Below are 13,332 nucleotides of genomic sequence, written 5' to 3'. Positions count from 1 at the left end.
ATGGGGAAGGCCAGCAGAGAAAGACCCTAATGGTCAGATGCCACGTGCCCAAATATGCAGCCACCACACACTGGGACTGACAAGCTTTCCTTAAAAACCCGAAGGCAGGCACTGGGCAAATGAACAGAAGTGTCCTGCACACGGCCGGTGGGAGGGCAATCTCAAGGGCACTGGGTACCCTGAGTGTTTATGACACAAATCTGGTATTGTGGAGGCCAGAAACACCCAGGGATAGAAGTCCCTGGTAACCGCAGTGCCAGATTTAACTCCCACTGTGTCTGAAGGACTTTGAAAAAATAGATCTCTCTTTACTGAGATATAACACACATACCATAAAAGTCACCCATACAAGACGTACAGCTCAGAAATTTTCAATATATTGACGTGTGCAACCCTCACCACAATGTAAGCTGGGAACACTTTCATTATTCCCCAAAGAAACCCTGTACCCATCAGCACTCACTCCTTATCCTGGCCCAGCCCTAGGTAATCACCAATCCACTTTCTGTCTCAATACAGCTGAAGGACTCGGCACATTGCAAAGGTTACAAATGTACTCACTTTTTCTGCTATGCAGTTGGCAGTGATTAAAGCCTCGTAATTAACAGTCCCAGCTGTCAATCCCCAGGTATGTCATCTTAGGCATGTTACACAGTCTCTCTGAGCCTCCGTGGCTTCATTTCTAAAATGGGGTAACAACCATACTTATTTCAGAAGGTTGCGATCAGGATTCAATGACAAAATGAGGAGAATCTAGTACAGAGCCTGGCCCATGGGATGGGATCGCAAATGCTTGTTGTTACTTTATCTTGTCCTAGAAAGCAAAGAGCAGTGAAAGTGCAGTCGGGCCCCAAGGAGATCTGGGCAGGCTTTGGGAGGAGTTAGTGTGCGCGCGCAGAGGCTCGGACAGCGCAGGCGCAGTTGGGTGGGTCTACTTTAGGTTCGAGCGGCATTGAAAAACGATGCCTAGAGCACACGTGGCAAAAAGCAAGAAGCAGCGAGAGATGTGGTTAGGGGCAGCCAGCCAGGGACACATGGCTTGGGTAGGGAGGCCCTTCTGAGTTTTGAGGGTGGCAGAGAGCTGGCCTGAAAGAATTGGGATCTGGGCGTGATGTGGGCACTGATGTGCTTTAGGGAGCTCAAATATAGCTGGGGCCAGGTGGGCGATGTGTGAAACTCCGGGCGGAGGACGGATTGGTAGAAGGAAAGGCGAGAGAAGACCTGTTGGGAGGCGACCCCGGGACATGAAGAGGACAGGCAGCCATTCTCAGACTTCGGTGTCAGAATCATTGGGGAGCTTACCAGACCTGCAGATTCCTGGGCCTACCCCAAAGGTTCTACGTGGGTAGACTCAGCAGATATTTGGGAGTCCCAAAATGTGTCATTTTGACCAGCGCTCCAGAGGGAGGTGGGCCACAGAACACGCCCTTCGAGAATGACTAGATTAGAAAGGTTGTAGAAATCAAATTCACACAATCAGGCAACTGATGGTGTCCGGGAGAGAGTGCAAAGGGGCTCCTGGGCCCAATGCTGGGCAACTAAGAATGGTGGGGCTGCCAGGCAGATAGGGTGGGTCAGCTGCAAGGGGACTGGGGGACGAGAGCGAGTGAGCACAGTGCCTGGGAGACAGGCATCTGGGATGCAGGAGAGCAAGTCAAGGGCTCATCTGTGGGTCACCACCGGACTGGGCCAGATGGCAGAAATGGCCTTCAGTGCCACCTGAGCTGCATCCAGCCCTTGAAGGAGGAAGGATTTTCATCAGGGGGAGATGGGTGTGGGCATTCCAGGTAGCGGTGGGCTAACTGAGGTTTGTAATCAGTTGAGTCTTCCAGGCCAGTATGGGAATTGGACAGGAAGGATCTGATGCCTCTCTGGATGGCCTTAGATTCTACACTAAGGAGTTTGGAGTTTATTTGGGCCAAAGGTGAGAGAGCTCAGAAGGTTTGGGTATATGTCACCCTCACTGTCTGGGGTAGTACTAAAGAGCGTATGCAAGATTTGGGATGGAGTAAGGGCAGTAACTGTAGGTCCCGTATTACTAGGCCCACTGAGGCAGAGAGCTCCCATTTGACTTTGATTTATTTGTATTGGCAAGGAATGGGAGGCTGAGGGAAGGTGAGGGAAGGTTGGAAAAGGGGCAGGGGAGGGAAGACCATCCACATTTTATGATCTCAGTGGAAAAGGCTGCTATGAGTGGATTCTGCTGCCAGGAGAACCACGGAGATGGGCCCCATGAGTCACTGCTCAGTCCTGCAATCTCAGCCCACAGAGCCTGCTGTGGTCAGCAGCCCGGCTGACTCCAGGCCCAGCCCCCAGTATTCCCCACTAGGCCGCGGTCTGTTCCCATTTCTATCTGTATCTTTGCCATCCTGGGGCTGTGCATCCTGTGGCTCTCTGCCTCTTCTGTGTCCCTTTCAGACAGAGCCTCTGAGTCCATTTGTGACTCTGACTGACATCTGGCTCATGGATGGAGAGCCTCAGGAGGGCAGGGACAATGTGACCAGTCTCAGGCCTCCCCTATGCATTTATTATCGCTGAAAGTCCAGAAGTGGACAACACGTAGTCTCTGTGTGCATGCAGCTTACAAGGCACATTCTGTGTGGAATGAATTAACCAGGGCCTGGCCCTAATCTGTTTGCCTGTGCCTAGGGGTGTTGGGGTTAGCTCTGGGTTGTGGCTTGAGGTCTCTTTATTTGCCTCCGGCATCGCAGGGCTGTGTGTGCCTGCCAGCAGGTCCCCCCAGCTCTTAGCCCTCCTTGGGGGCCTGGCTGGTGGGTGGAGGTGGGCAGACAGTGGGCAGCAGAAGGGGTGGGAGGGAGCAGGAGGCAGTGACTCAGTGGGCGGCCCTGGGATAGCTGGGGAGGGAGCTAAGGTTGGTCCTGATGCTCACTGACGCTGGAGGAGGGTGGGATGAGCGGCCCACTGAGGTGCTGGGGATGGAGCAGGACAACTCCAAGGCTCCTCTCTTGCAGCCAGATCAGCTCATGAAGAAGTCTCCTCGGTGGCTGAGAGCCTGGACTCTGGGTGCTGGGAGGAGGGAGGAATGCTGTTGTTCCTGCCGTGCCTGCTTCTGATGCTCAGGTTCCCTCCTCTGGCAGCCTCCTCGGGCTCCCGAAGGAGGTCGCTGCTTTGCTTTAGAGTTGGGGAGGGCATTACACCCAGGAATCAAGGGCCTGAGCATGCTGTGGGGCATATAGCCGACCTTCTAACAACCTTCCCACAAATTTTGGGGAGTGTTAGGGAGTTGCCTCAAAGGGATCTCCCAGGTCAACTATCCAAGCGACTTTCATCAGTTGAGGACCCTCTGACTGGGAGTGAAGTGAGGGGCAGTGCTGGCAGCAAGTGGACATTTGACACACAGGGTCTTCCCTAGTCCTCATGACAATCCCAAGAGAAAGAAATGGCTTTTTTTTTTTTTAAACAGGCGAGTAAGGTGAAGCTCAAAGAGAACTGAGTTGCCAGAGCTCACCCAGCAGGTAAGTGGAGGTGCAGGCCTGGGCTAGCATCTCTCTGGCTCCAGGACCAGACCTCATTCCTAGCCTCCTTGGCCAGACTTTGCGGGGAAGGGGGTGTTGGCTGGGGAAGGGGTGTTTGTGGAAGAAATGCCAGGAACATAAGGGAGTGGAGGATCTGGGCCTGGTGAATTGGTGGATTCTGACAGGTTTGGGTTGCTCCCACCCCAGAGGCCTCCCTACCCCCTCCCTCTCTCCAGCCCCACTGCAGCCCCTCTCCCCATCATGGGACCAAACAACTTATTTCTTGGTGACTGGGCCTGGGGCCTGGAAGGAAGATGGGGCTGCAATGGAGGACCCCCTCCCTCGCACCCTCCATGAAGATACCTCTACTGGCACCCAGCAGCCCCAAGCAGCTGGTCTGGGCTTAGATAGTGTGGACTTAGGGACTCTGGACCCACACTTTTCTTCTCCTGGCTGAGAGAAATGAATGCTCCTTGTTTTGCTTAGGGAGGCTGAGGCGGGACCACACCCTGCCTGCATTCCCCCTCCCTGCCCCCCGCCAAGCCCCGCCCTCCCTTCACCCCCAGAAAGACCCACTTTCTCACTCACTTGCGCACTACACCGCTTTTTGGGAAGTGGGAACGGTGTAACGGCCGTTGGGCGTTGCTCCTACCAGACTGAGAAGCTGAGTCAAAGTCAGCGGGGCCCTGGGGTGCGGGTGGAACCGAGCCGTCCTGACCCGCGGGGTAAGAGTTGGCCGGCAGCGGGCATCCGCCGTCGGGTCTAGCGCGGTGGGTTGTGGCTCCGTCCTCCGGCCCCCAGGGGGCGGCGCGGCGCCCGTGACCTCGGACGCTCTGCGTTCCCTCCCCCGCGGCCAGGAGGCGGCGCCCGCGGAAGCCGGGGGCGCGTTATTACGCGCCGTCGAGGCTCCGCTGCGGTACGTTGGAGGGCTCCGGTTGCGCGGGCTCCTCACCTTCGCTGATCCCTGTGTCGTGTTTTGGGGGTGTGAGTGCGGCGGGCAGACGGGTGGGGGGGAGGCGCGCGAGTCCCCCGGAGAGGCTAGGGTCCCATTGGGCCTGCGAGTGCGAGCACGAGGCAGCGTCCGCCCTCATAGAACAGCAAAGCCGCGAGGGCGCGCTTCAGAGCGTGGGAGCCACGTGAGCGTGGACGGGCAGGGCCAGGACGGAAGGAAGATTTCTGCCCTTCTCCGCTTTCCTCAGGCCTGAGCTGCGGCAACGTCTGCGTCCCCGGTGCCCCGGCACCAAAACTGGCATCTCCGGCAGCCTAGTGCCTTCTGCTTTATCCGCCGAGTGTTTCCCGACCGTTTTCAACCCTTTTCCTGGGGGAGCTGAGACGTCAGCTCACACCGAGGCCTCAGCCGCTTTCCCACTTGCCTTGAGAAGGCCCCCCACCATTAAGGAGTGGGTGATGGAAGGGCCCCTGGAGGAGGGGGATGAGTCTCCAGACTCCCACAGCCACGCCACCGACTGGAGGTTTGCCGTGTGCAGTTTCAAAGATGCCTGGGATGAGGAGGAACCTGTTCCCCAGATGCAGGTTAAGGACCCCAATCCTCCCAGACCGCCTGCAGGGGAAGCCCAGGGTGAAGGGCTACAGGGCAGCCCTGTGCCTGGGGAGCTGCAGTCAACCCCAGGACGGATGTCTGTGGATGGGTCAGGGGATGGCCCGAGGATCACCTTAGGAGGCTCCTCAGGCAAGTCAGAGGCAGCCGTTCCCTCTGAGGTGGAGAGCCTCCTATGTCCAATGTCTTCCCACCTCGGCCTGGCACAGGGCAAGAGTGCCAGCCAAGGGGGAGGTTTGGCAGGAGACCCAGATCCAGGCAGAGTAATGCCAGCTAGCTTGGAAACTGGGGGGTTGGACCTCGACTCTGTGGACCTTGGAGGCCCTTTATCTGAGACACCATCACAGCTGCTGGAGGCAGGTAAGGGAGACTGGACAGAGATGGCTTGGAAGGGAGTGGGAGTGCCTGGAGGGGGTGCCAGGATTTGGGGAGGGCTCCCACCCTACTTAGGCTCACGTCCAGGTGCAGGGAAGGGATCTCTGAGCAGGTGGGCCAATGCAGACCCGAGCCATTTCCCTTTCTAAGATCCCAGCAGATCCACACCCCCTAAGCCTGCTGACTACCTCCTGGCCCAAGACCTCGCCTGGGAGCTGCTGGCCAGTGGCATGGCTGCCCTGCCAGGTAGCAGGAGGGACTAGAGGTGGTGGAGGTAGGGTTACCTGATTGGGCAGATGTTCACTGCCCTCTCCCTTCAGGGACTCGGGATGTAGAAGGCCGAGCCGTGCTGCTTCTGTGTGCCCATAGCCACACCTGGCTTCATCCCAAGTGCTGCAGCCACGAACTCATCCGCCTCCTGCTCTACTTGCAAAGCATCCCCAGGTTAGGGTGAGGTTGGGGGACAGAGCCTGCGCCATGAGATGGCGGGGCCTGGGAACTAGGTACTGAACAAAAGTTGCCTTTTTAGCCTTGAAGTACAAGCTCTGGGACTGACAGTGCTAGTGGATGCCCGAATTTGTCCTCCAAGCTCTTCCCTCTTCTGGGGGCTCAGCCAACTGCAAGTGAGTACAGGATTGTAGCTCCCCACCTCCAACTATCGGGTTGGGGGCAGGGCTGAGCTCAGATTCCTTTCAGGAAGCAGCCCCAGGGTCTGTGCACCAGGTGCTGCTGGTGGGAAAAATGCCAGAGGAGGTGCCTTCAGGGCTGCAGGTACTGAGCCATGCTGGCTAGGGGTGGTGGTGGGGTACTGCCTCTCCAGGCCTGGGTCGCAACGCCTTTTCTTCCTGCAGCTGGAGCAGTTGTCCTCCCATCAGAGCCTGCTGACCCACATCTCCACTTCATCGCTACCCGCTTCACTGGGAGGAGGCCTGCCTTACTGCCATCAGGCCTGGCTGGACTTCCGCATGGTCAGTGCACCGGGTAGGGCGTGGGGTGGGGTATGCCGGCAACCCAGCCATCCGAGGAGCTTCTCCTGGGCTGGCTGGAGCAGCATGGAGCTGGCTGCCACAGCCTGGAACCCAGAATGCCTGGGACCTGCACTGTGCACCGCCCTGTCTTGCCTGCTCCTACTCACAGCGTCTGGAAGCCCTACTGCAGAGCTGCCAGGTGGTGCGCACCCTGCTTCAGGGGGCCATTGAGAGCATGAAGGCTGCGCCCCAGCCCATGGAGCCTGAGGTGAGTGTCCCTTCCTGACTCCTCCCCAGATGCTCCCTGTCTCCTTCTCCTCCCATGCTCACCTCTACTGCGTGTTGCCTTTAATCAGGAAGTTGGTCAGCTGCTACAGCAGGCACGGGTCCTGATGCAGCACGTGCTAGACTCACCACGGCTAGCATGGCTACAGTGCCAGGGGAGCTTGGAGCTGGCATGGCTGAAGCAGGAGGTCCCAGAGGTGACCCAGAGCCCAGACTACAGGTAGGTACAAGCCCAGCTTCCGCCAGTGCACCATATCCCATGCCAGTGGCTCAGTTGGCTGGCTCAGAACCAGCCAGGATTGTGGTCCCAGGATAGGGTGGAGTGAAGCAAGGCAACTGGATTACACCCTAAGATCACGTACCCTACCATAGGCCAGCAGTGGACAAGGTGGATGAGCTGTACAGCTGTGTGGATGGGCTGCTGCACCAATTGACCCTGCAGAGTAACCGCCGAGTACAGGCACTGGAGTTGGTCCAGACACTGAAGGCCCAGGAGGGTGGTCTGTACCAGGTGGGAACTGCCCACCCAGATGTGCCCCACCCCTGATCTCAAGCATGACCACCCAACCCACAGCAGCTGTCCTTTCCCTGTTTGTGCCCCTCCAGATTGAAGTGTGGCTGCAGCAGGTGGGCTGGCCAGCACTGGAGGAGCCAAGGGAGCCCTCGCTGGACACACTGCTCCAGGCCCAAGGCCCTTTTCGGGAGCTGGACCAGGTTGCCCAGGTGAGCTTGGCCACTTCTTCATTCTGTAGGTATTGGGGCACTTTGCTAGGGATTAGGGATGCTGGATAGGTACAAGCAAACCTATCCTTTGCTCTCTTGGGATCTACAATCCAGCAGAGAAGTAATTAAAGGTTCAGAGTCATATACTTGTGTTTGCAAACTGAGGCAAAAAAGTTCTGGAGAGAAGCAATGCAGGTGGTTCTACCTCAGTGTATAATAAACACCTGACCCAGAAGGGGCGTTGGGCAGGCTTTCTTGAGGTAGTGACTTTTGAGTTGATTGGGCAGGCTTTCCTGAGGTGGTGACTTTTGAGTTGAGATCTGAAGGATGGGTCGGGATCAACCAGGCAGAAGAGGCCTGGAGGTATGAGACATTGCAGGCTGAGTGAACAGTGAGCATGTGCAAAGATCCTGTGGCAGAAGGGAGCATGACTTGCCCGTGGAACCATAGGAAGGTCAGTGAGGTTGAAATGCAGAGCAGAACAGGGAGGGAGAGAAGGGTGAGATGAGGTTAAACAAGGCTAGAAAAGTGGTCTGTGGCCAGATCCTTTGGCCCTGTAATGCTGCACAGTTTAAGCAGGAAAGTCACATTCAGATCTGTGTTCTAGGAACATGACCACCCTGGTTTCTGGGTAGATGGTGATTTGGAGAATGGATGTGGAGAGTCCACTGAAGAGGCAATTGCTGCCCTGGCCAGTGTGGCTCAGTTGGTTGGGTATCGTCCCATAAACTGAAAGGTTGTGGGTTTGATTTCTGGTGAGGGCACATGCCTGGGCAGTGGATTTGATTCCCTGTCAGGGCATGTACGAAAGGCAGCTGATCCAAGTTTCTCTCGTGTCCATGTTTCTTTCCCTCTCTTCCTCCTTTCTGCATGTTGGGTGAGGATGAAAGAGAGAGAGAGAGCGAGCGAGAGCGCGTGCAATTGTAGTGTTTCAGGTGGGAACTGGTTGCTCTGGCCAGGATGGAAGCAGAGGGGTTGGATCTGAGAAACTAATGGGGTTTGATGTTGGGCACATGTGAGAGGGAGGTTGTAGGAATGAATGGGTTCTGCTCCCTGTGAGAGGTAGCGGGAGACAAGAACTTTCTGGGGAAAGGACATTCATGAATCCAGTCTCGGGTGTGGTTCGGAGCTGACAGGGGCACTGAGAGAAAGACCCGTCGGGACTGGGACCGTCACTCAGAGGAGAGATCTGGCTGTAGACGGTCACTTGGTGGATGTGGATGTGTGGGTGCCATTGGAAGTGTGGCCGCACGAGATCACCTGGGGAGATAGGGTGGGCAGCCTTCAGGAGCCTCCATGATCAGTGGCTTGGGTGAGGGTCCGGGAGTAGGAGGAGGAACCACCAGACAAAGACAAGGGGGATCAGGAAAGCGGGGCGGGCTGGGAGCCAAGAGAGAGAGGGTTGGATGTTGCCAAGCAGTGGACTCAGACGAGGCCGGAACCTTGCAGGGAGGCGGGCAGGAGTGGGACTGGAGTGGACTAAGGAGGTGAAGTGATGGTGGTAGTGAGGACAGACAATTTCTCCAGGAAGATTTGGCTGTGGGGAGGAGCTGAGAGAGAGAGAGAGAGAGGGAAATGTGTGTGTGTGGGGGAGGGTCTTTAATTATAGGAGAAACCTGGTGATAATGTGTAGATGTCAGTGGTGGAAACCTGGGCTTGGGGGCTGGGCCCCCAGACCCGGCCACTGAGCCCAGTCCCTGTTTCTAGGAGCAGGTCAGGCGAGGGGAGAAGTTTCTGCAGCCACTGGCTGGCTGGGAGGCAGCTGAACTGGGCCCCCTTGGGGCCCGATTTCTGGCCCTGCAAGACCAGCTGACTGAATTCTCTAGGGCTTTGGCCCAGCGGCGGCAATGGCTGGCAGATGCTGAGAGGCTGTCGTGTTACTTCAAGCAGGTGTGTGACGGGTCCTGTCCCTGCCTCCAGGTGGTCAGTAGGGCCAGAGGGCTAGCTGCCCAGCTCCTCCACAGCCTGAGCTCTTCCTGGTTGCTTTGCTTATTCTCACTTCTTATCTTCGTCTAACCCCAAATCCAACCACTGGGGATGTGGCCTGGGGCCAGCACCCTGTGGGGATGGAGAGTGGGGAGAAGGCTTGGCAGTCCTGGTGGGCTCCCCCGTCAGTGCCCGTGTGGTCTTGATGTTGCAGGCCTCGACGTGGGCTGAGGAGGGGCAGCGAGTGCTGGCGGAGTTGGAGCAGGAGCGCCCGGGGACTGTGCTGCAGCGGCTGCAGCTGCATTGGACCAAGTACCCCGAACTGCCTCCTGCCCACTTCCGAAAGATGTGGGCTCTGGCCACAGGGCTGGGCTCCGAAAGCATCCGCCAGGAGTGCCGCTGGGCCTGGGCACAGTGCCAGGACACCTGGCTGGCCCTGGACCAGAAGCTAGAAGCTGCACTGAAGCCGCCACCGACGGGCAGCACAGCTAGCCTCTGTGTCAGCCGGGTCCCAGCTGCGCCTGCCACCCCTCCTCTGAGGAAGGCATACAGCCTGGATCGGAATCTGGGGCAGAGTCTCAGAGAGTCTGTCCACCACTGCCACCACGCGGCCATTGTGGCTGCCTGCCACAGACCAGAGATGGGATGTGGTGCCCAGCCAGGGTCACCCCCCATCATGCCTCTGCCAGGCAGCTCTGACCCCAGGAGTCCCAACAGGTACAGTCATTGGGCAGGGCAGGGAGGGCAGCGGCAGAGCAGATGTCTAGGGTGCTGACTCCACCTACCTGGTAGGCTCCAGCTGGTGCTGGCAGAGATGGTGGCTACAGAGCGGGAGTATGTCCGTGCCCTTGACTATACCATAGAGAACTACTTTCCTGAGCTGGATCGCCCTGATGTGCCCCAGGGCCTCCGTGGCCAGCGTGCCCACCTCTTTGGCAACTTGGAGAAGCTGCGTGACTTCCACTGCCATTTCTTCTTGCGTGAGCTGGAAGCCTGCACGCGGCACCCACCCCGGGTGGCCTATGCCTTCCTGCGCCACGTAAGCCCCCTGGGCCACATGGCCCCGCTGATTCTGCCACATTCAGCAAAGCTGCTGGGCACATGCTCGGTGCTAGGCCTTGTGCTGAGTGCAGCTATGAATGGGACCAATGGGGCCCTGCCCCTGGGGATGCTTATAGTTAGGGAGAGGAGACACAAAAGTGAAAAGGTAGTTCTAAATTATACAATAGTTGGGGCTGGGAAGAAAATAATCAGGATAGGTAGATGACCATGAGTTACCAGTGGGGCAGGGGTTCCCCCTTTACAGAGAGCAGTTAGGTCTTTGAGAAGCAGAGGATTGAGCTGCGGTCAGAGAGAGGGGCTGGCGTCGGAGGTCCCATCGGGGGGGAAAGAGCAAGTGCAAAGCCTGCGGTGGGAAAGAGGCCCAGTGTCAAGGAAGAGACAGGTGAAGGTGTAGTGAGAAAAGGAGTCGTCCAAGGTGAGGCGAGACCAGAGAGTGCTCTCAGAGCCGTGGGAGGAACGGAGCTGGACACAGGACTTCTTCCCCAGAGGGCCTGTGGGTGAGCCCCCCCGCACAGATCTCCCTCATTCAAAGCCGGAAGATTGGATCTGCAGGGGGAGGCCTTCCCGGGAGCTGCCTGTTGGCATGTGGGTCCTCTCAAGCTGAGAGCGGTTTGGCCCCGTGCACCCGGGGCTGAGCTGTGTGTCCTTGCAGAGGGTGCAGTTTGGGATGTATGCGCTGTACAGCAAAAATAAACCTCGGTCCGACGCCCTGATGACCAGCTATGGTCACTCCTTCTTCAAGGTAGGCAAGCCCGAGTCTGCAGGGGGAAGGGGAACGGCGGGAGTATCCTTGGCTGCCTGATAGTCTCTTGCCCCCCCCGGCAGGACAAGCAGCGAGTGCTGGGAGATCACCTGGACTTGGCTTCCTACCTCCTGAAGCCCATCCAGCGCATGAGCAAGTACGCACTGCTGCTCCAGGAGCTGGCACGGGCGTGTGGGGGGCCCCTGCAGGAGCTCAGTGCCCTGAAGGCCGCCCAGAGCCTGGTGCACTTCCAGCTGCGACATGGCAATGACCTGCTTGCCATGGATGCCATCCGGGGCTGTGATGTGAGTCATACCAGGTCGTGGTGGGCACATTCGGCGGGCGGCAAGGGAGGGGGGCAGAAAGGGCTGGGCACCCACTGGGCCCCAACTCGGCAGGTTAACCTCAAGGAACAGGGGCAGCTGGTGCGACAAGATGAGTTCACGGTGCGCACAGGGCGCCACAAGTCCCTGCGCCGCGTGTTCCTCTTTGAGGAGCTGCTGCTCTTCAGCAAGCCTCGCCGAGGACCCACGGGCATCGACACATTTGCCTACAAGCGCTCCTTCAAGGTAGCCCCTCCTCCCCCATTCTGCCTTGCTCGGCCCTGCTTCCCGGTGCCTCACCCCATGCCTCTGCTGCTCACACAGATGGCCGACCTCGGCCTCACTGAGTGCTGTGGGGATAGCAACCTGCGCTTCGAGATCTGGTTCCGCCGTCGCAAGGCCAGGGACACCTTTGTGCTGCAGGCTGCCAGCTTGGCCACCAAGCAAGCTTGGACAGCTGACATCTCCCACCTGCTCTGGAAGCAGGCTGTCCACAACAAGGGTAGGTCCCTGCCGCTCCTTCACCCTGGAGATTTCCGTTGTCCCACAGGGGCTCAGGGAGGGCCAAGGACTTGGAAATGCTCAGGAAGTGGGAAGGAGGTCCAGCAGCAGCAGCAGCAAGTGCAGCAGAAAGAACCTCTAAGTCAGCAGTCCTGCTGTCACTGTCTCTGACCGTGGACACAGTATTAATCTCTGAGTTTCAGAGGCCTTGTCTCTACGGGAGGGGTGGGGGTTACACCTGCCCACAGGGTTTTTGGGAAGAGAGTCTGGCCCCACAAAAGCTCAGCGCGCAGGGTGGTTTGTCTGCTGGGCATGTGCATCGAGGAAAGACTGAAGGGGAAGAAACCAATGGAAGCTGAGGGCCAGGCTGATGTCTTCTTCACCCAGAGGTGCGCATGGCTGAGATGGTGTCCATGGGTGTGGGGAACAAAGCCTTCCGGGACATCGCCCCTAACGAGGAAGCTATCAACGACCGCACCATCAACTACGTTTTGAAGTGCCGAGGTAGCCTTATGGGGTGGGGGTGAGGAGAGCTGTGTACAAGGCAACGTGGACTCTGTCAGCCCCGGTCCTCGCTTTCCGCAGGACCTGGGCCCAGGTGGGCTCTCACTGGCCCCACTCTGACCCTCTCTTTTGCAGAAGTTCGTTCTCGGGCCTCCATTGCTGTGGCTCCTTTAGACTATGACAACCCCTACCTGGGGACCTCGCGCTCCCTGCCTGCAGACCCTGCCTCCTGCTCTGTGCTGGGGTCCCTGAATTTGCACCTGTACAGAGACCCAGCTCTTCAGGGCCTCCGCTGGTCCCTGTATTCCACCAGCTTCCCAGAGGAACCAGCGCTGGAGGCTGAAGTGGAGCTGGGCAGCCAGCCATCCTTGAGTAGGTCTGGGCTAAGCCAGGGGCGGGAGGGCATGACCTGGGGTCTGGGCCGCCCCTGCTGACAGCTCACCCATTGTCCCTCCCTAGCTCCTGAGGACTCAGAGGTCTCGTCCCAGTGCCCGTCAGCTAGTGGCTCCAGTGGCTCTGACAGCAGCTGTGTGTCAGGGCAGGTCCTGGGCAAGGTCCTTGAGGACTTGTCCTACGTGAGTTCCATTTCACTTCATATCCTCCAGCGCCTCCCCAGCCCAGTCTGGGCCTAAGGCCCAGAGGTGGAAGTGGGGGTGGGTGAACCAGAGCCATTCCTCAGAGACCCTACCTGGACCCTGAGCTGAGGAAATAAGGTGTTCATGTCTAGCTTGGTACCACAGGTCTGACCCCAGGCGTGAAGGTGAACAGTGGATCCAGCAGCCTGTAGCTCCAAGGAACATAACCTCTCTGGATCTGCTATGACCAGGGCTTAGTGGCACCAGCGCCACTTCCAGCACACACGCACTGCCCTGTTGAGTACCCTCTTGGA

General features: G+C 58.0%; 1 protein-coding gene across 1 annotated transcript; it reads left to right on the top strand.

The window, feature by feature from the left end:
- Positions 1 to 4,883: 4,883 nt before the first annotated feature.
- PLEKHG4 (pleckstrin homology and RhoGEF domain containing G4) lies at positions 4,884 to 13,302 on the top strand. Its single transcript, XM_045819004.1, has 21 exons — positions 4,884 to 5,394; positions 5,560 to 5,655; positions 5,730 to 5,853; positions 5,939 to 6,032; positions 6,106 to 6,180; positions 6,261 to 6,377; positions 6,547 to 6,645; positions 6,734 to 6,882; positions 7,035 to 7,173; positions 7,269 to 7,385; positions 9,093 to 9,275; positions 9,526 to 10,028; positions 10,104 to 10,350; positions 11,026 to 11,115; positions 11,199 to 11,420; positions 11,514 to 11,684; positions 11,763 to 11,940; positions 12,327 to 12,443; positions 12,579 to 12,815; positions 12,903 to 13,018; positions 13,184 to 13,302. The coding sequence occupies exons 1-21, from the start codon at positions 4,884 to 4,886 to the stop codon at positions 13,187 to 13,189; spliced, it is 3,591 nt and encodes a 1,196-aa protein (XP_045674960.1). The 3' UTR covers positions 13,190 to 13,302.
- The last annotated feature ends 30 nt before the right edge of the window (positions 13,303 to 13,332 follow it).

This window comes from Phyllostomus hastatus, unplaced genomic scaffold (genome assembly GCF_019186645.2).
Source record: "Phyllostomus hastatus isolate PE091 unplaced genomic scaffold, TTU_PhHast_1.1 phas_scaffold_345, whole genome shotgun sequence".
Classification (NCBI taxonomy): domain Eukaryota; kingdom Metazoa; phylum Chordata; class Mammalia; order Chiroptera; family Phyllostomidae; genus Phyllostomus; species Phyllostomus hastatus.
The sequence above is the reverse complement of the archived record's forward strand: the minus strand, read 5'-3'. Positions and strand labels throughout refer to the sequence as shown.